The sequence below is a fragment of the Osmerus eperlanus genome, chromosome 14 (genome assembly GCF_963692335.1).
Source record: "Osmerus eperlanus chromosome 14, fOsmEpe2.1, whole genome shotgun sequence".
In the NCBI taxonomy this organism is placed as follows: domain Eukaryota; kingdom Metazoa; phylum Chordata; class Actinopteri; order Osmeriformes; family Osmeridae; genus Osmerus; species Osmerus eperlanus.
Window position 1 is genome coordinate 3,157,332 of NC_085031.1, and position 26,048 is coordinate 3,183,379.

The 26,048-nt window shown below is 45.1% G+C and overlaps 1 protein-coding gene across 3 annotated transcripts in view; it reads right to left on the minus strand.

Annotated features, from left to right (window-relative positions):
- Window positions 1–26,048, minus strand: part of LOC134034278 (disabled homolog 2-interacting protein-like) — a 137,003-nt gene extending 110,955 nt beyond the window's left edge. For 2 of the 3 annotated variants that reach the window (XM_062478703.1, XM_062478700.1), the window contains exons 1-3: window positions 25,895–26,048; window positions 7,438–7,559; window positions 1,633–1,762 (exon numbers count right to left, since the gene is read on the minus strand). In XM_062478703.1, coding sequence (XP_062334687.1) covers window positions 1,633–1,762; window positions 7,438–7,559; window positions 25,895–25,976 — 334 coding nt within the window. In that variant the 5' untranslated portion in view covers window positions 25,977–26,048. The remainder of the gene's footprint in view (window positions 1–1,632; window positions 1,763–7,437; window positions 7,560–25,894) is intronic. The other variant, XM_062478702.1, reaches the window with a different exon arrangement.

Below are 26,048 nucleotides of genomic sequence, written 5' to 3' on the forward strand. Positions count from 1 at the left end.
ACTGATTACATTGGTTCGAAACTGTGACAGACAGACAGACAGACAGACAAGAATGGTTGAAACAGATTACTTTTCAGATACAGATGACAGATACACAGAGATAAGTCCATAGACAATCCATAGACACCCAGTGCATCAAATAACTGGTTTACTGCATTCCGTTGCTGTTTGTTTTGTAGGCATAAGATACTTGTATGTGCATGTGTGATTGAGAGAATGAGAGACAAGGAGAAGGAGAGGGAGGTAGACTGATAGGAAGAGAGGGAATAGACGGTGAAAGAGTGAACAAGAGTGTGAGAAAGGAAACGCGTTCCCCAGACACAAAGAAGAACAGGAAGCAGAGGATATAAATGGTGGAGTCTGACTGGTGGATGATCTGGTCCACAGATGAATGACAGAAGAGGGGACGAGGGGGGTGAGGGAGGACATCGATGCACTGTCAGGTCACAATCTTCTGTTACTTCGACGACGGGCTGTGTTCTTCCATCCCCTCTTAATTGGGCAAACGTATGCTATCCCCTCCATCTATCTTTCTCTTCTCTCTTATCCTCTCTTCATCTCTCTCTTTCGCTGCCATTTCTTGTTCTTTCTCTGTCGTTCTCTCTTCCCCTCTCTTCCCTTCTCTCCCTAACTCTCTGGTGTAGCTTGTAAAGAGCTTGACCTCGATCACTGGATAAACCAATGCCTTCTCCTTAAACAATGCTTACACTGACCATGGAACAGAAGAGAATAGTGAGCGTCTGAGTGTGTGTGCGTACAGTGTGTGTGTGTGTGTGCACGCAGAACATCGCACACATGAGAAGCCATCTGACTATAATCCTAGGGACGTGGCATACCGCATGATTCAGCATGGTTACGGAACTACTTTGTGGGTGCGTGTGTGTATGCGTGTGCGTGTTTGGGTGCATTTCAGTGGGAGGGTATATGTGTGTGTATGTGTGCATGAATGTTTACGTGTGTGTTTGGGTTGCTGTGGATATGTATACAACTCAACAGTGTGTTTCAAAGCTACTACCTAAACAGTAAGCTACCCTGACCTGCAGCAGGGTTGAGAGCCTAGTTAGGTAAAGCAGGGCTTTGTGACTGTACGTGCTAGGCAGAGAGTGTGTGAAGACGTGCGTGTGTGTTCGAGGCAGAGATGTGTGTGCATGTGAGGAAGAGTGTGTGTGAGCCATACAGAACAGAACCCTGCACATCCCATAATTACTGGGTTAGGGCCCAACCAAACTAACACACACAAATAGACACGCGCACACCCCTATCGGGCAGGGTAGAGACAGACACATACTGACACACACATTCAACTTCTGACACTCCCGGACTCAGTCATAGCCTTTTTAAAGAGGTGGAGTCACATATCTTACCCATAAATGAACACTTAATAACACCCTTAAAGGAGAGAATTAAATTATATTTAGATGGGCAGTAACACAATGTTATATTTAGTCTAATTGCAGTGTGCCCCACTATAAAACTATACAACCAAATCCCATGGATAAATTAAGCAAGCTCACCCTCTAGTGGAATCCTAAAAGAATGACACGAGACCAGACTCCCCCACACAGCAGAAGATGTTTGCGTGCGTGTCTGTGGGTGTGTGCTTTCACCACAGGTCAGCGCTGGCAGTCTTACCGCTCTTTGTGGACAACTGGTTGTGGTATTCTGGGAACTGCGTTTCCACGGGGACGCTGATGGTGCGTCGCAGCAAGCGGACCTTGCATGAGTCCGCCCTCCTCTCCTGGAGCAACAACGGATGAATCTGCTGAGATGAGAGAGGGAGGGAGTAAAGGAGAGAAGGACAAAAAAAATAAGCTGGTGGATTTAAACGAACAACAATGTATTGTCTGTATCCCTCTTTGTCTTTCAGAGTACAGCAGAGCAGAGCAGAGCAGAGCAGAGTAGAGTAGAGCAGAGCAGAGTAGAGCAGGGCAGAGCAGAATAGAGCAGAGCAGAGTAGAGCAGAGCAGAGCAGAGCAGAGTAGAGCAGAGCAGAGCAGAGCAGAGTAGTGCAGAGCAGAGCAGAGTAGAGTAGAGTAGAGCAGAATAGAGCAGAGTAGAGCAGAGTAGAGTAAAGCAGAGTAGAGCAGAGCAGAGCAGAGCAGAGCAGAGTAGTGCAGAGCAGAGCAGAGCAGAGCAGAGTAGAGTAGAGTAGAGCAGAGCAGAGCAGAGTAGAGCAGAGTAGAGCAGAGTAGAGTAAAGCAGAGTAGAGCAGAGTAAAGCAGAGTAGAGTAGAGCAAAGCAGAGTAGAGCAGAGTAGAGCAGAGCAGAGTAGAGCAGAGTAAAGCAGAATAGAGCAAAGCAGAGTAGAGCAGAGCGGAGTAGAGCTGAGTAGAGCAGAGTAGAGTAAAGCAGAGTAGAGCAGAGTAAAGCAGAGTAGAGCAAAGCAGAGTAAAGCAGAGTAGAGCAGAGCAGAGCAGAGTAGAGTAAAGCAGAGTAGAGCAGAGTAGAGCAGAGTAGAGTAGAGCAGAGTAAAGCAGAGTAGAGCAAAGCAGAGTAAAGCAGAGTAGAGCAGAGCAGAGCAGAGCAGAGCAGAGCAGAGTAGAGTAGCGTAGAGTAGAGCAGAGTAGAGTAGAGCAGAGTGAAGCAGAGTAGAGCAAAGCAGAGTAAAGCAGAGTAGAGCAGAGTAGAGTAGAGCAGAGCAGAGTAGAGCAAAGCAGAGTAAAGCAGAGTAGAGCAGAGCAGAGCAGAGTAGAGCAGAGTAGAGCAGAGTAGAGTAGAGTCAAAAATATTGCAGCAAAGCAGGTCAAAGTAAGTAAACCTGAAGCCAAATAGAGTAACAGCAGATAAAGTAGAGTACAACGGTTTCATCTACAGATTGGGTTATCCACCAGGCAGTGTTGAGCTGATTAAATATAGTGCAGATAGTCCAGGGTTGAATCAGTGAAGACATTAGCTGGACATACGTCTGTGTCGGGACCTAGCTGCCGCCTGGATGGCCATTCATTAAACACACAAAGGGAGGGAGGGCAGGGATGAGAGAGGGCTAAGAGAAAGAGAAGTGTCCAGATGTCCCGCTGACGCAGAGTGATAATGGCTTATCGAACAGCTGCAGGTCACTCCGTAGCGGCCCTCTCTTTACTCTCTCCCACTCAATTTCAAAATCAACAATGCTTTATTGACACAGAAAAGAACTTTGAATTATTAATACATTATTTCAGAAGGAGTAATGCTTATTCATCATGCAATGTGACACACATGCATGCGGGGATTGGAGTAAGCTCCCTGGTTATTATTGCGACGAGCACGGGGAAAACATGCAAGCTCCATACAGAAAAGTCAGGCAGATCCTACCTGAGCACCAACCAGTGCCACATGCAGGCATCAAACCCAGGACCCTTTTTGCTGTGAGGCTTTATTGCAAGTAAATATTCATGGCTACTATACATATTAATTCAAAAACAACAACTTTTTCCTCCCTCTGTCTCTCTTTCGCCTTCCCCCTCTCTAGAGGTCACCTGTGTCATAGCTTGAACATGGCTCCTGGTAACCACAGAGACCAGCAACGGAACTCAACTTAAGAGTTGATCTCCCAAAGGGCTTTCATTATAACGTTAGCTGGGGAATAATCAGCGCTAGTGTGTTTTACAAATGTACAATTCAACACCAAGTTATTTCGCCGTAATTTCCTTTGACAACAAATTAGCTGCCTAACATAGATAATAAATAGTTAGTGTACTGTGCTTCAAACATCATTCTGTACATGACAAAAAACCTTGTTTGTGCATGGGTAGTCAGGGTTTTTGTGGACATGAATTACATTTTTTTAGGCTTTCCAATAACCATAGCTACATTTTTGTTTTTAATGTATTAGCATCATGTTAGACTACCGTAAATCCAGATATCAATACTGATGGAAGTTAGAGATAAAAATACAGATTTGTGGTCAGAGAAGTCTAAAATATAATGTGTTTCAATGTCTACAGCAGTAACTATAATAAAACTGCCTGTGGCAGCAGTGTTAAACCTGCAATAGGAAACATTATAAAATAAATTCAAATATGAGAAACAGTGCCCCCCATTTCTTGTTTGAACGTCCAAACTTTCCTCCAGCTCAAGTTTGATTGATAGTCGGAGCAAGGAGGAAAGCACGCCCCATTAACAGTGATTGGATGGAACACGATCGGCAGATCATATCTGGCTGGGAAGTACAATTATTACGCTCCCCAAATTATTAATTGACACTGAGCTGTCTGTGCTGAAAAACAAGAGGGCCTCATTAGCCTATGCAACATGTTTATAGGGGACAACACTTATATTTTTGACTGAAAAAATCCTATCTACTGTACCTTTAACCCTGTTCTTAAGTCTGTAAGGGTTGGCTGTCCAATTAAAACTGGGACAGATACAATACATGTGCAACTCTCTCTGGTACACAGACAGGCAGACAGGCAGACAGGCAGGCAGGCAGGCAGACACACAGACAGGCAGACAGGCAGGCAGGCAGGCAGGCGGGCTAACACACACACAGACAGGCAGACAGGCAGGCAGGCAGACACAGACAGGCAGACAGACAGGCAGACGGGCGGACACACAGAAAGACAGAGAGGAGAGAGGCAAGATAGTACAGTCTAAATGGAAACGTGTGACCATAGAGAAAAAACACACACACATGCGTACACACAAAAGTCATTCAAACCCCCTCTACAGTTGAATCTGTGTAGGTGCAACAAAATGCGAGCTCCATTTTGTCATGTTAGAGAGAAAGAGTACAAAGTGCTGTGTGAGGTGAGACATAGATGGTATCATTTAGGGGAACAGAAAAAAGGATAGAGTGTGAAGGAGGGAGCAGGTGAAGTAGAACGTGAAGCTGAAATCAAAGGCTGACCAACGAGCTGGCCTGTACTCTGAAGGTGAAAAACAAAAAATGTCAATATACTTAACAGTACACCAGCTCTGATAACTGATCCCTCTCTCCCCTCGCCTCTCTCTCTCTCTCTCTCTCTCTCTCTCTCTCTCTCTCTCTCTCTCTCTCTCTCTCTCTCTCTTCATACCACCCCATGCCCCCCCTCCCAGATGGATACGATACTGTTGTTCTGACAGCCCTGCTGTTTCCTATAAACAGCTGTAATTCCCCCCTTACTCTCTTTTCTCTTTCTCTCTTTTTTTTGTCTCCCCACTGTCCCCCTCTTTGCGGTCTCTCTTTCTCTCTCTTTCTCCCTCCATTTCCACCCCCCAACCCCGCCCTCTCTCTTACTCTGTCTGGCTTAACTTTAGAATGGCACAGGTCATTTAGGCCTCCATAAGAAAGAACCTATCAGCAAATATTGTATTACCAAAAATTCCAGTTGAATCAATGATGTGTGCCCGGGCCACAACTTTACATGCCTGTGTGTGAGATAGAGTGTGTGCATGTTTACGTGCACACCCTCTAGAGGATGTTTTGGTGCTTCAAACCTGCCTGCCCTCAAGTCCTGACCTGGCGACATCGTCACTATGCACCTTCAAAGGGTCTACATAATAAGAAAGGTCTCATCAAACACAGAAGCAGCATCAGTGACCTTTTGAGCCTGTACTAGAAGACTGTCTTAGTTTTGCAGCTGAAGTATGAGTTCATTAACTAGCTGGCTGGCTACCTGACAAGCTGGCAGGGTGGCTGACTAACTGGCTAACTGGTGACCTGGCGATGGAGTGTGTGTGTGTGCGTGTTTGTGTGTTTGTGTGTGTGCGTATGTGCGTGTGTGTGAGTGAGATTTTACAAAATTACAGACCTACGCTTTCCCCTCGATTTATAAAAGTGCATTCTAAATAAGTAAAGACCCTCACAACTCTATTCCTGACTGAGAGTCAGGAATAGATTTGAGTCATTACATAACCAGTCCACACACACACGCACACATACATACACAACACACAAAGTCACACACAGACTCTTTAGTGACCTGGGTAATCCTTAGATTCTAATTCCCTCATGTTCGTTTAGAGAAGCATTATGAGAGCTCTCTGTCTTCTATTAACATTTTCTGTCAGCAAATCCCATGACTATGATCTTGTGCCTACTCCACAAATCAAATGTGACTGGATTTATGTGTGTGTGTGTGCGTATAGACATTTCTCAGCCTGTCTTAATTGGTAATCATCGTACCTTGACGCAGCCTTAATTATTCATTAGAATCAAGCTTTATTGTCCCCTCATATGTAACTCATACATAAGATCTTGTGTGTGTGCTTACACGTGTGTGTGTGTGTGTGTTCCTTGGGCTTCTGCTCCTTAGCTGCAGTGTTCTGGCCACCTGGTCTATAACTTTCTGCAGGCGCCTCTAGCCATGCTCATATATATACACAGTCACCTCCGGAATTATTGGCACCCCTGGCAAAGATGAATAAAAAGTGTTTGTTATTCAGTTTAATGTCACACTGGAAAAAATGCAAACAATCCAACCTTCAATTTAAGTTAATTGATTTTCAGATAAAAACATCTGTCATCAAGAAATATTTATTTTGATGCCAAACCCACCTTTGGAGAAAAAAGAAGAGAATAGTGCACAAGGGAGGAGAGGAAATGAGGAATGCTCTCAGACTCCTAGCTCTGTTTTCTCCAACCTTAATAGATGTTAAGGAGAAGACTTGGTGCTGTTTTATGGGCAAAGGGAGGTTGTGCAAAGCATTAAATGTAGGGATGCCAATAATTGTGGCACACATGGTTTCACAAATGGTTTTCAAAATACATTTACTTCAATTGAAGGTTGAATTGTTTTAATTTTTTCCAATGTGACATTAAGCTGAATTACAAAAAGGTGATCTTTTGTACACACTTTTTACTCATCTTTCCCAAGGGGTGCAAGTAAGCCCACTGTATCATATATATTTATATATATATATGTGTGTACATTCACACACACTTCCACACTCTCGCACACACACACACGTGTCAGTATGACAGAGCACAGAACATGCTCATGGTTCACGTTACGATTCACTGGTCACCAATGGCACAGCAATACTCCAAGATAAGAGATGGGATGGAGATGGGGAGGGAGGAGAGGATGGAGGAAGGAGGGAACATAGATCTGAAGAGGAGAAGAGGATGTTGGAATGGAATGAGGAGTACAGGGGCAGGGAGAAGGGGAGGGGGGAGGAAGGGAAGGAGAGAGGTGACGGTGGTGGAGGAGGAGAGAGGGGAAGAGAGGGTGGGGAAGAAATATGGAGTGGGATGGAGGAGGAAATTGAACAGGAGAAATCTTGAAATGAAAAATGAGTCTGGAGTTGAAGCAGGGGGAAGGGAAGAAATGAGAGACGGGATGTATGATTGAGTGAGGACACGATTAGGGGACTGAAACAAAGAGAGAGAAATAGAAAGAGAGAAGACCAGATACACGGACAGACATAGAAGCAGACACACAGAAACAAAAAAGGAAAGAGAGAGAGAGAGAACCAGACAGACAAACAGAAAGACGGAGAAGCAAACTGGAAGAGAGAAAGTCCGTGTCAGATCCTTACCTCCTCTCTATCCAGGAGCAACATCTGGCAGTCGGTCACCACGCAGAACTTGGGGTTCCACACTCTTCTCTCCTCGTAGGGGTGGCCACACGACATCCAGAGGGCAGGGGGACCCCGCGTGTCTGGGGGAAGCGGCAGGGACAAACAGAGTCATCGAATTAGAAAAAAGGAAGGAAGGATTGAGGTGAGAAGAAAAAAGGAAGGAAAAAATAAAGAAGGAGGGAAGAAAGGAAGGAAGGGAAGAGGAGAGGTGTGAGGGGGAACGAGGTGTTTGATCAATATGTTAATGTGTCGCATGTCTCAGCAAACTGAAAAAGAGAGAAAGAGAGCGATAAAGCAGGAAAGAGAGAGAAGAGAGATAAAGAAAAAAGAAAGAACAGGCACTATCCAAAGTGAGATAGCAGAAAACTACTTGCCAGGCAAACCCACTTCCATTTAATATTTCTCTCTTTCATTTATTTTTCCACTGTGAAAACAAGCTCCTCTGTTCTGTTAACACAAAACAGACCTCTTGTATTGCCTCCTTAATAAGATATCCTCCATAGAGTCTTCCCTGCTCCACTCTTCTCCTTTCTGCCACTATCCTCCACTTCTTCAAACATCATGTATGGTATGTTAGAGAATGGGTGTGCTGGATATAACCACCAGGGTGGCCTAGAAGAACAGGTCTCAGACACTCAATTTTGTATGGTATAGTAACAGAGTTGTGTCTTACCATCAAACAGTTAATGTCTTCCTCCAAGTAACTGAAACTGCAATGGACGAGAAGTTCTGAGTGGCTTCATTTAGCAAAAGGGAGAGAGAATGAGAGAGAGAGACGAGAGAGAGTAAAAGATAGAGATAGAGAGTGAAGGAGAGAGAGAAGGAGATAAAAAGAGAGAAGGTGCTGTAGTAGGATGGCATTGAAAAAATGACTGAAAGCTCAGTGTCGCCACCTGTTGGTGCGCATGCCTTTCTGCCTGCCCTTGTGTGTGTGCTGGCTTGCCTTGCAGAGTGCAAGGAGACAAGGGGTAGTTCAGTCATTGTGTGGTACAGGACACTAGTCTACCTTTCCTGTTACAGAGCTCCCTTCCCCAGAGGTACAGCCCAGCACGAGGGCTATAACATAATCTGTCCAAACACACCAATTGCTGCGTTTTAATGACAATAATAAAACTGTATTTGTTCAGCAGATGCTTTTCTCCAAAGTGGGAGAGGGAGAGATTTGAACCTGTAACCTTTGGATATGCTCCACCACTTATCTATACATATCTGTTATAACAGCAAAAGTTTTCGACGATTTCTCAGCACGCTGTATATTGGTACTGTGGTTGCCAAGCGAACATTGTCCAATTGATCATGCCCACTCAAGACTATGACCATTACCAGACTTTCGCAACCAATAACATTTGAGCCGTTTCCATGGAATCGCTGGGCGAGATTTACTGAGAACATAAACCCAAGATAATATATTGGTTTAGCTAGAAATAGCAGAGATGAGCAGTTGTTATCTCGCAGTTAACAGAAAGTCGAATCATAAGAGAAGGATTCTCATTGTGCTTGCGGTCATCCAATCATTGGGTGTGCTCAAGCCTTCGGCGAGAGCACAACCTTTGTTCTCTCACATATTATTGGGTGTGCTCAAGCCTTCGGCGAGAGCACAACCTTTGTTCTCTCACATATATATTATTATTTATTATTGTTTATTTTCGCCCCCCTAAGGATCAGTCAATATTTGGCCTACATACACAACGGCGGTGTCAAAAGGTTCGTCTTGGTAGCGATTGCGTTGCTTCTATTGGAATTTACGTTCCGTTGCATGGTTTAGGCTGAAGTTAAGTTTTTGTGGCGAAAAGTGAAGCTAACGGTGGCTAATTTGCTAGCCACAGTCACTGACGTTACTAACGTCACTACGTCACTAACGTCACGAAAACACGCGTGACTACCTTTGGCAGAACATTCGTTTCGCATCTGTTAACTTGGGGGATAGCTAGGCTAACTATAGCTTTACTGCAAGGCAGCTGCAGAAACGCCACATGCAAAGAGGCCATGGTGATAACTATTTACTCATTTTACTTTGTGATATGACACACAATTGTGATGTGTAATGTACAGTATAAGCTGATATTATTAAGGAAGTACATCTACTTTCGGAAACAGTAGTCTACTATTTCACTGAAGTATTAGCATCATGACATTAGCCTGTGTTGCCCGGGCAACACATACTACAGTGGTCTATGATGTAGCGTTATCTGTTTTCAATCGTTAAAATAAACATTCCTCACATATACATTTTTGTTGTAGGATTTATTCTGACATTAGTAAACGATTTGTTGGTGAAATTACCATTACCTGTGGTTTCAAACCAGTGTAGCTCACTGCAACGCTGTAGCTTACGCGAGACACGACAAAAACATCTAACTTACACAGCTGTTTAGGAAGTCAAACGGCGACAGAACATGTTCGGCACTCCCCTTACTTAAATCAAAAGTCTATCTAACTACTAACCTGAACTTCATTGCCACAGCCTAAACGTTGTCAATCTGTTCATGAAAATAATTAATTTCAGCCTAAACCGTACAACGGAACGTTAAATCGAATTCAACCAACGTAATCGCTACCAAGACGAACACAGCAGTAGTCTAGTACTGTACTGTAGTAGAATTTACCGGGGCAGCTTCTCCACACAGGGCTATATCGCATTTTGCGTTACTGACAATGAATGATCGCTACCAGTGAGCTTTTTATGAATGAGCGATTTTCCACTAAATAAATGTCAAGCTTATTTACGTTTTTGGGGGCATATTTTCAGTTAGCAGATGTTACTGTTTGAATCGCGATTCCATCTTCTATTGCCGGTAACGTTGTAGAATAATCTTCAAAGGGGGTTCTTTATTAATGAATGAATGCAATATGAGTAGGCTAAATGCCTGAAAATATCACGAGAAGGGAAAACTTAAAAGGACGTTTAAGTCATAGAGATTAGGTCAATTTTTACACCGCTCTGCCAAATTTATTCGTTTTGATTCAGCTATGAGGCTGCCTCTTCCAGGGGAAATGAGAAGACATCTATTTCATTCTACACTTCACTCGTATTTTGAGTTGTAAATGAGCAGCAACAAATATATGCTTTTAAATCTATGTAATCTTTATAAATAATAAGTATGCATTTTTATATAAAATATACAGAAATATCAGTTGTAAAAATGACATTCAAAAACGGACCCCTGTGCAACCGATGCAAGCAAGCACACCCTACAATTTCCCCAGAAATTGTACCCTCTCTAGTTAAAGCTGGTTTAGGAGTGTGTTGCAGAAGTGTGTTAGCTCCAGCTCTCAGTTTTTTCCACGTACCCCAGTCTATAAACACTATTTACCCTTTTTGACAAATGTCTCTGGTCTATTCACATTTCTTTGCAAAATTCTAAACACACCTCTCATTTTAAGACACAATTGTTACCATGTTGTCATATAGGAAACACTGCCGTTCAACAAGTAAATTCAAACCAGCGCAATTCAAACCAGCGCAATTCAAACCCGCGCAATTCAAACGCCCTTTACAACCAACTGTCCATGTGTAAGAACTATCATCCAAAAATACTCAAACTACCAATCAGAATCAAAAGGGCAATAGGTAAGCTCACCTTTGTTCGGAATCATGGATGCAAACATCAGAGGATGAGCAGAGGAATTGTAAGAATGAGAGGAGCTGGACAAGTATAGCCTGTGATGTTGATGAAAATCTCTGGCCTGACCCTGGTGGGAGACAGGATGCTGACCCAGAATGAATTGTTATTGCTATTACAGTACTGTAGCATACTCTAACCCTCTTACCTAGGTTCTCTACTGTATGTTTCTTTCCTTGTTTTCTTAGCTTTCTTTGTTTTCCACAAATTGCATTTTGGCGAATTTGTGTTGCTGACTTAAAGTAAATGACCGTGACCACTACAGTGACAAGCATGATTGTTCAACAAGCAATTGTGGTACGGTATTCTAGAATGTTTGACTGGAAAATCGGCATTCTATAAGAAGGACAATTGTGGTATTTGTGTGATTGTATGGTTTACATTGTGTCAAACATTATCTGAAATTCAGGGACATGTTTTAGTTATTGGTTCATGAAAACCTTGCTATAACAGTGTTTTCAATGAAAAAATGTGCTCCAGAAATGTAAACATGTATGGAACACAAAATAGAGAAGTGTATGTAAGTATTTCAGCTATGAAACTGAACCGTCTAGGGAAGTTACCATGGTCACAGTTATTTACAGCCAGAATTAGAAAGACAGAGAGGAGGCAAAGATAGAAAGAGGGGGGAGGGGGGGAGGGGGGAGGGAGAGACATAGTAGAAAGAGGAGAGAGAGAGATAGAGAGGGAGAGAGAGAAAGTTGGAGAGAGAGTGAGAGAGAGAGAGAGAGAGAGAGAGCAAACAAGCTCAGCTCATTAGCAAAGCTGTCTGTCAGCGCAGGTCACATGACCAGGCTGTTCTCCATCCATTACAGTACACAGGACGGAGAATAATAAGACCTACAAATCACTGCTGCCATCTGTGTGTGTGTGTACCTGTGTGAGTATGTTTGTGTGCCTCTGTGTGTATGTGTGTGTGTGTATCTGTGTTTGCATGTGAGTGTGTACCTGTGTGTGTATGTTTGTGTGTCTCTGTGTGTATGTGTGTGTGTGTGTATCTGTGTCTGCATGTGAGTGTGTACCTGTGTGTGTATGTATGTGCCTGTGTTTGCATGTCTAAGATTGCCTGTGTGTGAATACATGCGTGTGAACACGTGCCTGTGTGTGCGTTTACTGTATTCCTGTGCATGCAGACTGTGAGTGTGTGTATATGTGTGAGTATGTCCTGTATGTGTAAACAACAACTCAGGTTAGTCATGCTTTAAATCAGCCTGTCCAGGCAGTCCCAGAGTTGCCATCCCAGAATGCACCAGGACAGCGTCATGGACGGCGAGCTGACAGAACCTCTACTGGGAGTTTTTATGGTTCTGATTGATAACACATAGTGAGGCTATGACTCTGACATTTTGTGGGATTTGCGAGAGTGGTGCGCTCGTGTGTGTGTGTGTGTGTACCTGTCTACTGTGTGTGTGTGTGTGTGTGTGTGTTTGAGAAAGATGACGGGAGCAGTAATCAGATCTATAGCTTCCTCAAGGCAACACTCGGTCAGACCCCTTAGTGTAAAGCTTCCCAAGCAAGAGTGCTGACTGCTACCATTCTGCTGACTGACATTTAGAAAGATTGCCTCTACAGTGTACATAGTGACACACACACACACACAAGTGTAAACATTAGCATACACACATTAACATATATGCACAAGCAGCATTGAACACATGCAGTTGACAAACACAGACATGCGCACACACCAAAAAGGTCACCAATTCCAGGTTTCCTAGCTGATTTCCTGCAGCTAATATTCGTTTGTTTTCGTCCATGACGTAGAAGGTGCCAGGTCTTTATTAGCTCTGGGTAGCAGACTCGGAACATTAGAGAGCAGGCCTGGTCATAAGGTGTCCTGTTTACGTAAACAGGACATAAACCACCTAGCACTCACACACGAACCATACTGATAGGTGGAACAAGATAAGCACAGCTTTCTGAATTTCCCTTTGTGTGCGTGCATGTGTGCGCTTGCATAATACAGTGATGGGAGAACGATTGTGTGTGTGTGTGTGTGTGCATGTGTGTGTGTCTGTGTGTGTGTCTGTGTGTCCTTCGGAACAGGATGTGTTAAATAGGTCTGCAGCTGGGCTGTTTTCAGAGCCCAAATAGGAATCGATGCGGCGCTTAAACCACTCTTCTCATCTCCTCGTCGCCCTCCCTCTCCTTTCTCCCACTCCCCCCCTGTCGTTCTTCACCTTCTTCAGGGAGAAGAGCAGGACATGATCAACCACTGCTGCCTGTTGCTTTCCATTAAGCCCCCCTGCCCCCCCCCCCCACCTCTCACTGGATTAGACTCTCCTATCAGAGCCCTCCAGGGATCGGTTGGAAAGCTAGGGTTATCCAATAACACCTGATGCGTTGATACCTGATGATTTCCAGGGGGTTGGGGGGGGGGGGGGGGTGATCAACTGATCAGACCCCTCAAAGCTGGTAGGGAGTGTAGACCTGTCGTGAGTCGTGATGTCATGACATCACTTGTGGGTAGACGGTGGGGAATAGCTTTGTCAGGATAGGAATTGGGAAATAAAAAACACACAGGCGATAAAGCTGAAGAGTTGCATACACAACGGCCATCTTGGTAATATTCTGTCCACACACGTTGGGTTGTATTCAATCAAAAGTCGTTTGGTGATGTTACACACAAAGAACTAACGTTCAAAGACCGCTAGGTTATTTCCAGTCATCAGTAAATGTATGGTGATGTTTTTGGTGATATTCAATCTGAGAATGGTTTGGTTAGTCAGTGAGACCAAGGATTATGTCAGCGTCACATGACCCGCTCCAAGGCAGGCATCAATACAGAGAAGGCTGGGGTGTGGGTTAGAAAAGGGTGGTCGATAAGAGAGGTGTGGAAACGGGTGTTTATTCACACCCCTTCATCCACGACCTGAGCCAATGACACCACAGATTGTTGAGGTGCGCCGGCCAGAACAGAAGCCTTATCTGTGCACAGCCACATGCCCGGAGGAGAGACGGAGGCAGACAGAGAGACAGAGAGAGAGAGAGACAGATTCAGTTTGCCACAATAGAGAGAGAAAAAGAAGACAGATTAGGTTGCTAAGCAAAGAAAAAAAGAGAGCTGTTTTGTTTTTCCACCATGAAAGAACAGTTGTGCTGCATGCCCTGGAGCTGTGGTTGCCTTGCACCCTGGCTGGTCCTGTCCCCCCCCCCCCCCCCCCCCCCACTTCCCCCCCTCTCATCTGCTCTCTAACGGGATGCCCCACTCCCAGCAAACATCCCCCTACACCACACCCTTTGTGTTCAGTACTGAGTGTGTCCACCTGTTTGTCTTTCTGCCTGTCCATCTGCCTGCCTGCATGTAAGTCGGTCTGCCCGTCTGTCTGTCTTCCAGGTGCCAGAATAATAAACTCTCATCTCCTACCCTCCCTAAAGGAGAGAAGTGGGAGGGATAGAGAGGCAGTTGGAGATGTAATTAGCAGTGAGCGGTTGGCATCGTAACTAGGATGGACTGGACGGCTAGCATGGATGTGTCTCATTTACCTCCCTTAAGAAACTAGGATGAGCCTGAGAGGTTGAACCCAGAGTCAGGGTGCCAAGTGTTATGTCTCCCATGCAAAGCTTCTGGTTGGCTGCCCTGGTCCTGAGAGAGGAAGTGGGAGTGGAAACCGAGAGCAGCCAGGTGATAACTTAACTACTTCCTTACACCCCTGTCTCTCCTCTCATATCTTTCTATTTCCCCTCTCTCTTTTTCTCTCAACTCTTTTTATATCTATCTCTCTATTATATTTCTCTCTTATATTTATCCCTCTTTCTCTGTGTCTCTCCATGTCTACTTTATCCATCTATCTCCCTTTATCCCCTCCTGTCTCTCTCTCATTCTCTCTCGGTCTATCCATGTCTCTCTTTCTCGCTGTCTTTCTCAACCCCCAGGAGGGTTGAGAATGGTTCCTCCACTTAGCCTAAGAAAACAGTTTAGCCGCACATCTGTTTAACGGGGCCAACACAAGCTAAAATAGCCACACACAAAACAGGTAAACACAGAAAGGTGCTGAAACAGCCCTGCACCTTGTCGCTCTGCGCGTGTGTTCCAGGAGAAGTCGCTCAGGGTCAGGTTCACAAGTTGATAGATGTGCGGATAAGTGTTCCATCTCAAGGTTTGATTATTGAAGCTGGATGGGAGCCGAAATGGCATGAAGGTGGGGGAGGCGGACGAGGGGGGAGACAAGAAACTATAGAATTCACCTTTATATTCTCTACCTGTTAACAATGTCCTGTGATCAATCAATACAAGCCTAAAGTAAAGTTCTGCTTATCAGATCCTGCTCCTGTGTGTGTGTGTGTGTGTGTGTGTGTGTGTGTGTGTGTGTGTGTGTACATGTGAGAGTGTGTGTGTTGCTCCCCATAACCAGTATTGTAAGATAGATGACAGACATAAGTCTAGTGAATCAGCTAGGTGAGGTTTTCTATCAATACCTCTCCATAATGACAGTTGAATGTGCATTATACATTAAAGATGCTGTAAAGCAGAACTGAAAATGAGTTTTAAGTTCGTCAAACAACAGAAGAATGTGTTGTTAACTACCCATCCAAATTTGAATTAAAAAACCACACAGACAAGTATGTTAAATTAGGCTTCGAGGTCGTGAGAAAATCAGCAGTCTTCTCTGCTTGAGACTGGGGGGGCGTGTCGCCTGAAGGAGCTGAAGCTCAACCCCCTGCGTGGAAGGCGCCGCCTCTCTCAAGTACCTACGACCCGGATAATGGACACTACGGCAAGTGAGAGGAAGAGCCATACAGTGATCTGATGTAGATAGGTGGCTGTGACGTAGATAGGTTGGGTTTTGCCCCGCCTATACAAAACCTGAGCTGAAAACGGGTGAGAAACTGTTCAACGGTCTAACTCCACATTTCAGTGCGAAATAGTTTTCACGCTTTGCACATGCTTTCAGCAACTCATTTCACACGTATATAATGTACTGAGAAGCAAATCATAGAATTTGCTTTACAGCATCTTTAATTAAAAACAGATTTACACTGATCTCTACAGGTCTGGCAATATTGCCCCCAACAGACAGGTAAATGTCAATGGTCTACTACCTCAACTGAGCTTGGTTTATTACTAGCAGAGCTTAGTATGATAGATTATTGATAACAAAATCAGATGTGATTGATGTCAGGCTAAGAGACAAGATGATTTTTTTTTTTCAAACTTTTGACCTGTGAAAAGGTTTGCGTTCCAATTCACAACTGAAAAACTTAAATCTATCCGATATACATGAGACTGGGGAAAAATGGGCTTTGACTCCATATTATTCCCCACCTGCTATAGTGTATGATATGTAGAGAATCGCCAAATCCACTTCACACAATCCCTCGACAGTTTATTCACAGGGAAGATGACTGATCCTGGATTATAATTAAAACGTGTCTCCCTGACTGAGATTACGGCTGTATTCCCATCAGGTTGAACTTCTGGGAAGCCCGACTAGCAGACGGCAGCAGACGGAGACAGAATCTGCGTTCATACAGAGTTCATTAAAGAGAAAGTCCCAGGTGGGATTAAACTTCAGAGAACGTCTTTCCACGTCCAGAGAAGAAGGAACAGACACCCCCTGGCTGTCCGTCTCTGAGCAAATCACACTTTTTTCATGTGTGATTTGTTTCATCCTTAGAAAGGACTTGTAATTGAAGTTCAATGGCCAGGTACAGGTCACAGTAAGATATGATAATATTGTTATCTCACACGTATGTCACCAAGAAGAAAAGTGAAGATAATGAATATGAGTAGTCTATGTCTATGGACCCGTGTGTATTAAGTAACATGCTACTTCCTCCAGGGTGTTTGTATCCTTCAAAGTTGCCACTAAAAGGATGAAGACCTACTCATTCAGAGTGAGCATAGAACATTTGATATTGAGGAGTGTCATTGTCCTCTTCCCTGTCTGAAAAGAAAACCAATGCCACCCTGTCCAGCTACAGGACACTCCCTCAGCCTCAGCCTTTCCGCATCAACCATACTGTACATCCCCATACAATAGAGGACTGTGACACCGTTTCAACAGCCAAACAGCATCCAAGACGCCGTTTGCTTTGATGTCTCTCTCCAGGCAATCTAGTGGGTGTATACGAACAGTTTTTAGTTGCTACTGGGTTGTGCTCTGTGACACGCTGGCTGTGCATAAATAGACACACACACACACACACACACTTGCACGCACACACTACTATCTCTGTTAGGACAGCTCTCACTCAAAGCCTAACCAGGCAGGAGGGAGGAGAGAGGGACAGTAAGTGGAGAGAGGAGCAATAGGAAAGGAGGAGAATTCGAGGAGGAGCGAGGGAGAGTGGGAAGGAGAGGGGAGTGAGGAGAACGAAGACGAATTTGAGGAGAGAGGGAGGGTAAGCGGAGGGTGAGGAGGACAGAACGATTTCAAGGAGGGAAAGAACAAGAGGAGGCAGGAGAAGAAGAGATCCGAGCCTTGTTTGGAAGTAGGTCAGAAGGATGCTTCTGGATCTCCTTTCTGTCCTCCTCTGGTCTGTAGAGCAACACAGGCTTCTCCATCTGTGCTACCCAACTCAACCAAGGACACCATTCTACCCTGTAAACTACTATGCAGTACTACTCCCAGTGCTGCAAGGTACTGTACAAATGTGTGTGTCGCGTGATACACAAGTGTAGTGTGCGTCCATGCTCTGTGTTGTATCTGCAAAGTATTGTAGTACAGCATAATAGAACATGCTGTGATGAAGCACAGTATAGTATTCCATGCTGTAGAGTGCTGTAGTTTTCTGTAGTATTCTGTGCTGTAACATATTGTATTGTAGTACTCCGTGCTGTAGTGCAGTGTATATTAGTATTCTATACTGTTTTACGGTATTATTCTACGGTTATGAAGCATTGCATTATATGCTGTAGAATGTAGTATTCGATATAGTACTCTATGATGTAATGTAGTATAGTCTAGTGTTCGATTTTGTAGTACAGTGTAGTACAGTGGTTGCTTCAGGTACTTGTGTATGTACAGTAACTACGGTAACCTCTACTCTGTATTCTACAGCACAACACTACCCAATTAGCCACAGTTAGAGCAGTATGCTACACACACACACACACACACACACACACACACACACACACACACACAGGTGCAGACACACACACACACTAAGTTCAGAAGAGACAGATGGAAACAAAGACAAATAGAAATAAACAGACAGAAACAGTGTTACGTACATAATCTGTGAGAAAGACAAAAAAACTAAATTGTTGTCAACATGGCAAAAGGAAGTACAGAAAAACGGGAAGAGCGAGGGAGAAAGGCAGGGTGAAAGAGAGAAGAATATGTATCAGATCATGCATTTACCTGACAGTGAGTCTGAAGACATGCTCTCCTGCCTCTGCATCTTCCACACTCTGACTCCGCACCTGAGTGTGAATGTGTGTGTGTCGGAGAGGCAGCGCGAGTGAGCGAGCACGCCTGATTGGGTGTGTGGGGGAGCGTTTTGATGACGGAGTCCACGGAGCAGTCCAGCGAGTGAATGCACGGGTGAGAGAGGCTGCTCGAGCACAATCGACAGGAGAACGAGAGAGGCTGCCTTTATAACTGCATGCTGCCTAGTCACAGCATGCACATCTCTCTCTCCCTTTCTCTCAAACAAACACCCTTCCTTTTCATTCGCTATCTCTCTATCTATGTATCCCTATCTATCTAATTATCATTCCCTCTGTCTCTCAAACACATGTTCTTTGTCTCTCTATTTCCACTCTCTCTCTCTCTCTCTCTCCATCTCTCTCTCTCTCTCTCTCTCTCTCTATCACACACACACACACAAACACACATTCAGATATGGCCACAGAGCTGAAAGGGGCAAGATGGAAACATGGTAGAATGAGAGGAAGTTAAGCAAAAGGAGGAGAGGAGGAGGAAGAAAGCAATCACTATTAGTGCAGTCTTACACGCTAAGGCAGCGGGCCATTACTCTTAACCCCCCCCCCCCACACACACACACACACATACACCCCACCCCCCCTCAGCCCCCTCTCTGTAACCTTGCAGTGGCTACTGAATTGTAAGCCAGTCCACTCTCACACACTACACGCCCGGATGTTTGTCTTCAAGTGCGTGCCTGCTCGCTGTACACACGGTCGACCTCCTGAACATTTTATAATTGCCTCTCTTCATTGGCTCGTGGAGTGAGCAAAGCAGCACTGAGAGGGACAGGTCCCTCTGTCCCTGTCTGTCTGTCTGTCTGTCTATGTGCCTCACTATTAGATGCACTGGCTGCCTGCCCTGCCTGCCTGCCTGCCCTGCCACCCTGCCTGCCTGCCTGCTTACATGGCTGTTTTACTTGCTTGCCTGTCTCTCTCTCTCTTTCCTTCTTCATGTCTGTCTGTCCATTCCACTATCTCGGCGTTCCCTAGGTGATTTGAGTTATCTGTTCACTGTCAGCCAGAGGAGAGGGATGGTCTGATCTGACCCTCTCCAGATGCGCTCCTGAGCTGCTGAGGAGGTGATGGATGGGGTCAGATGATGGGTAGCTACATGGAGCCACAGCTTCCAGGTGATGGTGCGAATCAACACTTCCATGACGCTGCCGGGATCATTGCCATCAACATTTTAGGTTTGATAACCGAGACAGTAATTTGTACATGACAAGGCCAATATTGGCACAGCACAAAGGGGGAGGAGGGCAGCGGTTGCCACAGCAACGTTAACCCTCGAATGAGGAAGACAGCCAATGTCGCCAACCATTATGGCCTGTAATCCCACAGTGCATCAATGGTACCTGTGTAGGGGCGTGTGTGCATGTGTGTGTGTGCGTGTGTGTACAAGACCTGTGATTGAGTAATCTCACAGTAAATACAGAGATCTGTCTCTCTGGCAGAGCAACATCTCATCTAGGTACTTGATCTGGAAAGTACAGTCTAATTACAGCTTTAAGAATAAGTGTGTGTGTGTATGTGTGTGTGTTTGCATATATGTGTGCCTGATAACAATTTGTATGATGTGTGTGTGTGTGAGTTTGTATATATATGTGTGAGTGTCTTTTTCCATGTGAGAGTATGTTCATAAGTGTACATGTGTGTGTGTCTTTGTTTGGGTGTATGTTTGGGTGAACTTGTATGTATGGAAGTGTGTGAGTGTCCTTTTACAGTATGTGTGTGTGTGTGTGACTGTGTGTTGGTCTGTACTGTAAAGCAGTGAAGGATGGGGGATCGATGGAGGCCTTTATGCTGCCCTGCTGGGCTACTGAGGACTAAGACTAATGGATGCCTGGAGCTCTGCCACAACTCACTGGAGGGGGGTGAGAGGAGGGGATGGAGGGGGTGAGATGGAGGGGGAGATGAAGGGGGAAATTGTTGGAAGAGGGAAAGGGGGAGGAGGAGGGGTTGAGTTGAGTGGAAAAAGAAAAGCTGGAGGGGGTTCATTTATTGGGAATTGGGAGTTTGTACATGTGTGTCTGGGTGTGTTTGTGTGTATGTGTCTGTGTGTGTTTGTGTGTATGGTGTGTGTCTGACATCAGGCTGACAGGGCTTGCATAGGCCTCTGATTAAAATACCTTCAGTATGGAGCCCTGTCATTCCTCCATCCCTCCCTCATCCTCTCATCTCTCCTCATCCCTCACTCCACACCTGTCACTGCAGTCAGATCAAGGGTGCTGAATGTCACACACACACACACACACACACCAGGAGAGGTTACGAAGTAAATGCAGTCCTAACTCTCAGCTTGATGGGTTAGCACTGAGAGACTTGTTACTTTTGACCGTGTGTTTGTCTGTTTGTGTGTGTGTGTTTGAGCGTGGGTGTTTGTCTGTTTGTGTGCGTGTGTGTGTGTGTGAAGCGGATAACTACAGTAGATACTGTATATTCTGCTACAGTAGCTGCCAGAGGCCTTGTTTACGGGGGGGGGGGGGGGGCGGGCTCACAGTAACCTGTCTCATGAGCCACCACAGTCAGACACCGACTACAGAGAAGGAGGAAGGGAAGGGGAAGTCACAGAGGAACCAGAGAGAGAGACAGATGGAGAGATGGAGTGTGAGCTACAGAGAGGAAAGGGGAAGCTAGATGAAAGAGAGCGCAAGGCAAAGGATGAGACAAGGGAGGTGGTTAGGGAGAAGGAGTGAGCACAGGAGATTTGGAGAGACAAAATGAACTATTAGAGTGGGGTGCTAACTCACATTGAGGACCAGCAGTTGGCTCTAGGCAACTGTGTTTCCTATCATAACTATATTGTCTTCTATTGTCAGACAGGGTGTGTGTGTGTGTGTGTGTGTGTTTGAGTGCTTATGAGTGGGACCCAAAGTCCTGTGACCATATGCTAGACATAACTGTCATAAACTCATGCACCCCTGTTCACACACACAGACACAAACACATACACACAGAGAAAGACTCATTCACACACACACACACACACACACACACGCGAATGCTGCAGGTTGCAGCAGGGCTTAGGCAACAGGGGATCTACCCTGTGTCTGTTAGAGCTGTATCATATTGACTCCTGCAGTGACTCCTACTCAGAAAGAGCTTCTGCTGATCTGCTCAGAATGGGTTGTGGTCCTAGTCCCTGTGTGGCCAGCCAGACAGGACTTAGCTGCTGAGGAGACTTAGAAGCAGAGCATTACCACGTGGGCCAAGTCTGTGGTTATGTAAGTGGCATTAGGCCTTAGCTGTCACCGTGGTGAGAGGATGTGACCTAAGCTCTCTCTCCTTTGGCTGGCTGGTGAAGGGACGCAACCTAACCTTCCCCTCTCCAGGTTTGTGAGGGGACGCAAGCTAATATCCGCATCAGCTAGGGTAGGGGTTAGGTCACATCCTTTACTACTTAATAGGTGACGTTTAATGTTGTTGTTAGATTTGTGGTAATATTGCCAGACCCCTACTACATAAGATGTCCAAAGTAAGTTAGGTCAGTCCAGCATGCCAACCTCTATAGCAGACGTTGGTGTGAGGCCAGCAGACTAAGACAGAAGCAGTTGAAGCTCCCTCTTGGAACAGAACACGTTCCACAGATCAACAGTATCCTCATATCCTCACTTTCTTCAAATCCATTCTTCCCTCATATCATTTACATTACATTTACATTACATTTAGTCATTTAGCAGACGCTCTTATCCAGAGCGACTTACAGTAAGTACAGGGACATTCCCCCCGAGGCAAGTAGGGTGAAGTGCCTTGCCCAAGGACACAACGTCATTTGGCAGAGCCGGGGATCGAACCAGCAACCTTCTGATTACTACCCTGATTCCCTAACCGCTCAGCCACCAGACTCCCCATATATCAACTGTCAAGTTATTAAAAGACGTCACCGGACCAAACTTACTGTACGAGTGATGAGGCAATTTGAGAGAGTTTGAGAGAGCGAGCCTGTCCCAGTGGGAGTCTGTCTGTCAGCCTATCCCTGCACCTGCACCCTGCTGTGAGCTAACGCGCTCCTGTCTCCCTGCCTCTCTTAGCCTCACAGAAGGCGACGTGTTAGAGGGAGAACCACAGAGACAATCTCGCTTACTCCATCAAGACCTGCGGCCCCTCAGTTGGAAATCTGCTGTGGATTGATGCTTTGAGAATCTCACTAACTCCACCCATGCCTGCTGCCCCACACCATGAGGAGTGGTAGGATCAATACTCAGCAGTGATGGAAGGGTATGTCTGTTGTGTTTTGGATTACAGCAACTTGTTCCAGACTTTATCTATCCTCCCAATCTCTCTCAACCTGTTCCTCCAGGAACTTGACCTCAGACACTGCATCTGTTACTCTTTAAATCTCTCTAATAATGCCAGGAATCTTTCTGTGTGTATCTGTGTATCTGTGTACGTATTAGAATGAGTTTAGTTTCCACAAGTATCTTGAGAACCGGGCACTCTGCAAAGTTTTTTCGCAGGTGTCCTTTTTATAATCCAACAGAGGGCAACGATTGACGTTGTTTGGATAAGCATTTAGACTTTTCCAAAAATAATTTGCTGCAGTGCTGCTTTCAAAGGGTACCTATCCTTTATGGATGAAATGCTGGCTAACCAACAGAACGACAATATAAAGTGGATAATTTCAGTAGAGATCAGTGAATTTTGTTACAGAAATCAATGTGTTTACTGATGTCAAAACTACATGCACATTGCAAATGTGCACATAACTCTCAACACCAAATCAACTACGACATTATAATCACGCATCACAGGCACTATTCCTACCACTTGGTTGTTTTTTTGCTAAAAGAGAGACAGGGAGAGGAGGGAGAGGGAAGAGAGGAAAGAGTGAAATATTGTGTGTGTGCCTGTGTGTGAGCCTGGGTAGAGCAGGGCAAGTGAGTTCACCGGAGAGTTGATTAATGCAGAAAACCATCACTTCATCCTTCATTCATCCTCCAGTCCAAGTCCAGATTAAAAGATTGTACACTCATCAGTCATCATACATTCATCAATCCTCCCTCTACACTGAAAGTGTGCAACCTGGTCAGCTTAAGGCCTCTACATACAAAAACGAAACAAAAACATTACAATTCCAGCTGCAGGATTCTGTCTGTGTATTCTCTGTGAAACGTTAACTCATTCAGCCAGTTCTAACCACAATAGGTTAGGTCAGCAGTGACAGTCAGACCACTGGCAGGCTGGTTCAGTAGGCCTGCAGAATGATCGTTTGGCTAGCAAAACTTTTGTAAGGACAGAGGGGGAGAGACGTCACGGGTGAAGAAGCTGCAGTTGGGGCCAATATACTTTTCCGCAAAAAATCCACAAAACATATGCTGTGTAAAATCTGTCCAGCCTTAATCTGTTTTAGAAGAAAAATGCAGTCACGTATACTGTCTAATATGTCAACTTTCAAATGGGGGTTGAGTTATTAAATGCAGACAGAAAAAAAGAGGGGGGGGGGGGGGGAGGGGGGATGAGAAGGGTAAAAGAAATGGATGGAAGAGGACAAGTGCAGTAAGGAAGGACTAAGGGAAGGACAGAAGGGCAGGGGGAGAGAAGAAAGAGGTGATCATTTCACAATGTGCTTCACACAATGACATTTAGTGGAGGACAAATTCATTAGGGGCCTATAGAGTTTTACTGCGGCAGTCTTGATTGGCTGAGTGCGAGGGCTGTAAAAGTCTGGCCCGAGTTTAATGAGCTCAGTGATCTGGAGGTGATGAGATTCTAACAAAGCTACACAGATATTACATCTCACAGGAATCAGGCCCTCGCTCTGCCTCGTCCTCTTTATCTCTGCCTCGGTTTCTCTCTCTCAGACAAACCACCCTACTTCTGCTCTTACTCACAGCGGCCTCTGGGGGGTGCCAGTCATGCCAGCTTTTCATTCACGTAAATAGTAGAGAATCACTCTTTATCAATGTTGTAAGTTTAAAATGATCAACTTTGTGGGTGATAAGGTCCAACTTACACTGATGTAGAATCATCATAGAACGTAAAAAAAAAGGTTTTTGATTAAAACAGGAGGTGGAACAGGGCAAAAAGGTTCTTTTTTTAAGGGAGGGCAGGGACTATTTCAGATTCACTAAGTACGGGATCTTACGTAATGAAAAATCCACTGTGTGATGCAATGCCTGTGTCTAGATCCACCAGCCCAGGATGAGACCACTAATATGGGGAGTGACGGGAGGAAGAAAGGAGGAGAGCCAGCGATATGTGGGTGTTCCATTTTCATGTGTGGTCAGCAAACAGTCACCCAGGAAATTCTTAGTGGAGTTAAAGCACTTTTTCTCTCTCTTTTCTCTCTCTCACTGTCTCTCTCACCAAAACACACCCACAACAGGCGTGGGCAAAATGGAGTTTGTTCTCCTCTCTGACCTTCTGACTTTTACATTAACAATAACAAGTGACTGTGTTCGTTGGTCCAGTACACAGGTGTGTTTGTGAGTGGATAACAGTGTGTGCGTATGTGCGTATGTATTGTGGTTGCTTATGCATATGCATGTATTGAGGTGTGGGTGTGAGAAAGAGAGACCCGAGTGGGTGGGAGGATTCATTGGGCTTCATGAAAAAACATAACCCAGACAGCACATGGCACTGCCTGTCTCGCAGTCTAGAACCAGGATTATCAAAAGCCAGCATGAGATATGAAGATAAGATTATAAACTCATGGCAACACTGGTGATTTATATGGCAATCTAATCAAATAAGGCCAAACTCAGGTGTCAGGTGGCTGAGCGGTTAGGCAGTCGGGCTAGTAATCTGAAGGTTACCGATTCCCGGCTGTGCAAAATGACGTTGTGTCCTTGGGCAAGGCACTTCACCCTACTTGCCTCGGGGGAATGTCCCTGTACTTATTGTAAGTCGCTTTGGATAAGAGCGTCTGCTAAATGACAATTTTTTTTTTTTTTAATCGAGCTTGCTGCATTGGCCACATTGAAGAAGCACAGTGCTTCACCCTGGATTTAAGAAGGTCCATCTTAATTTTAACTAGTGCTATGGAACAGGCCTGCGCTAAAGAGAAGGGGATGTAGGCTATTCTGAGTCACCTGATTCTTTTGACTCTGAATGCTGGGTCCCATTGTCTGCAAACAGGACAGCGCGATGTGGTTGAGACCAAACAGTAAAGAGGAAACAAGTCAATTAATCGCACGTGAAAAGGGGAAGGTGGGCACGCACTCAGGCATGATGCACACACATACGCACATACAGTACAATACTTTGTGCATTACCAATCAACATTGGAAGTTGAAAAGCAATATAAACAGCCGTCCCGTTTAACATTCGGTTGAATCAATTTGGAAAATAACGGTGAGGTCCCGCCATAGCCAATTAAAATAGCGATCCATAATGTGGTCCTGTAAAGTGTGAGCCATCTAAAGATAAGGAACTTTGTGCAACCCGATCACTGTCAATGTTAGGTTCTTATTACCTGACACTCTGATCCATCCTTGGTAGTGACACGCCGACATGTGAATCACTGGGCTGTCCGCTGTTTCTCTTTTTACATCCATAACCGCTAAGATCTCACTACGACGAATTATTCCCACCGGACGGGTCTGACTCTCCAATACCCGCCCCTAGCA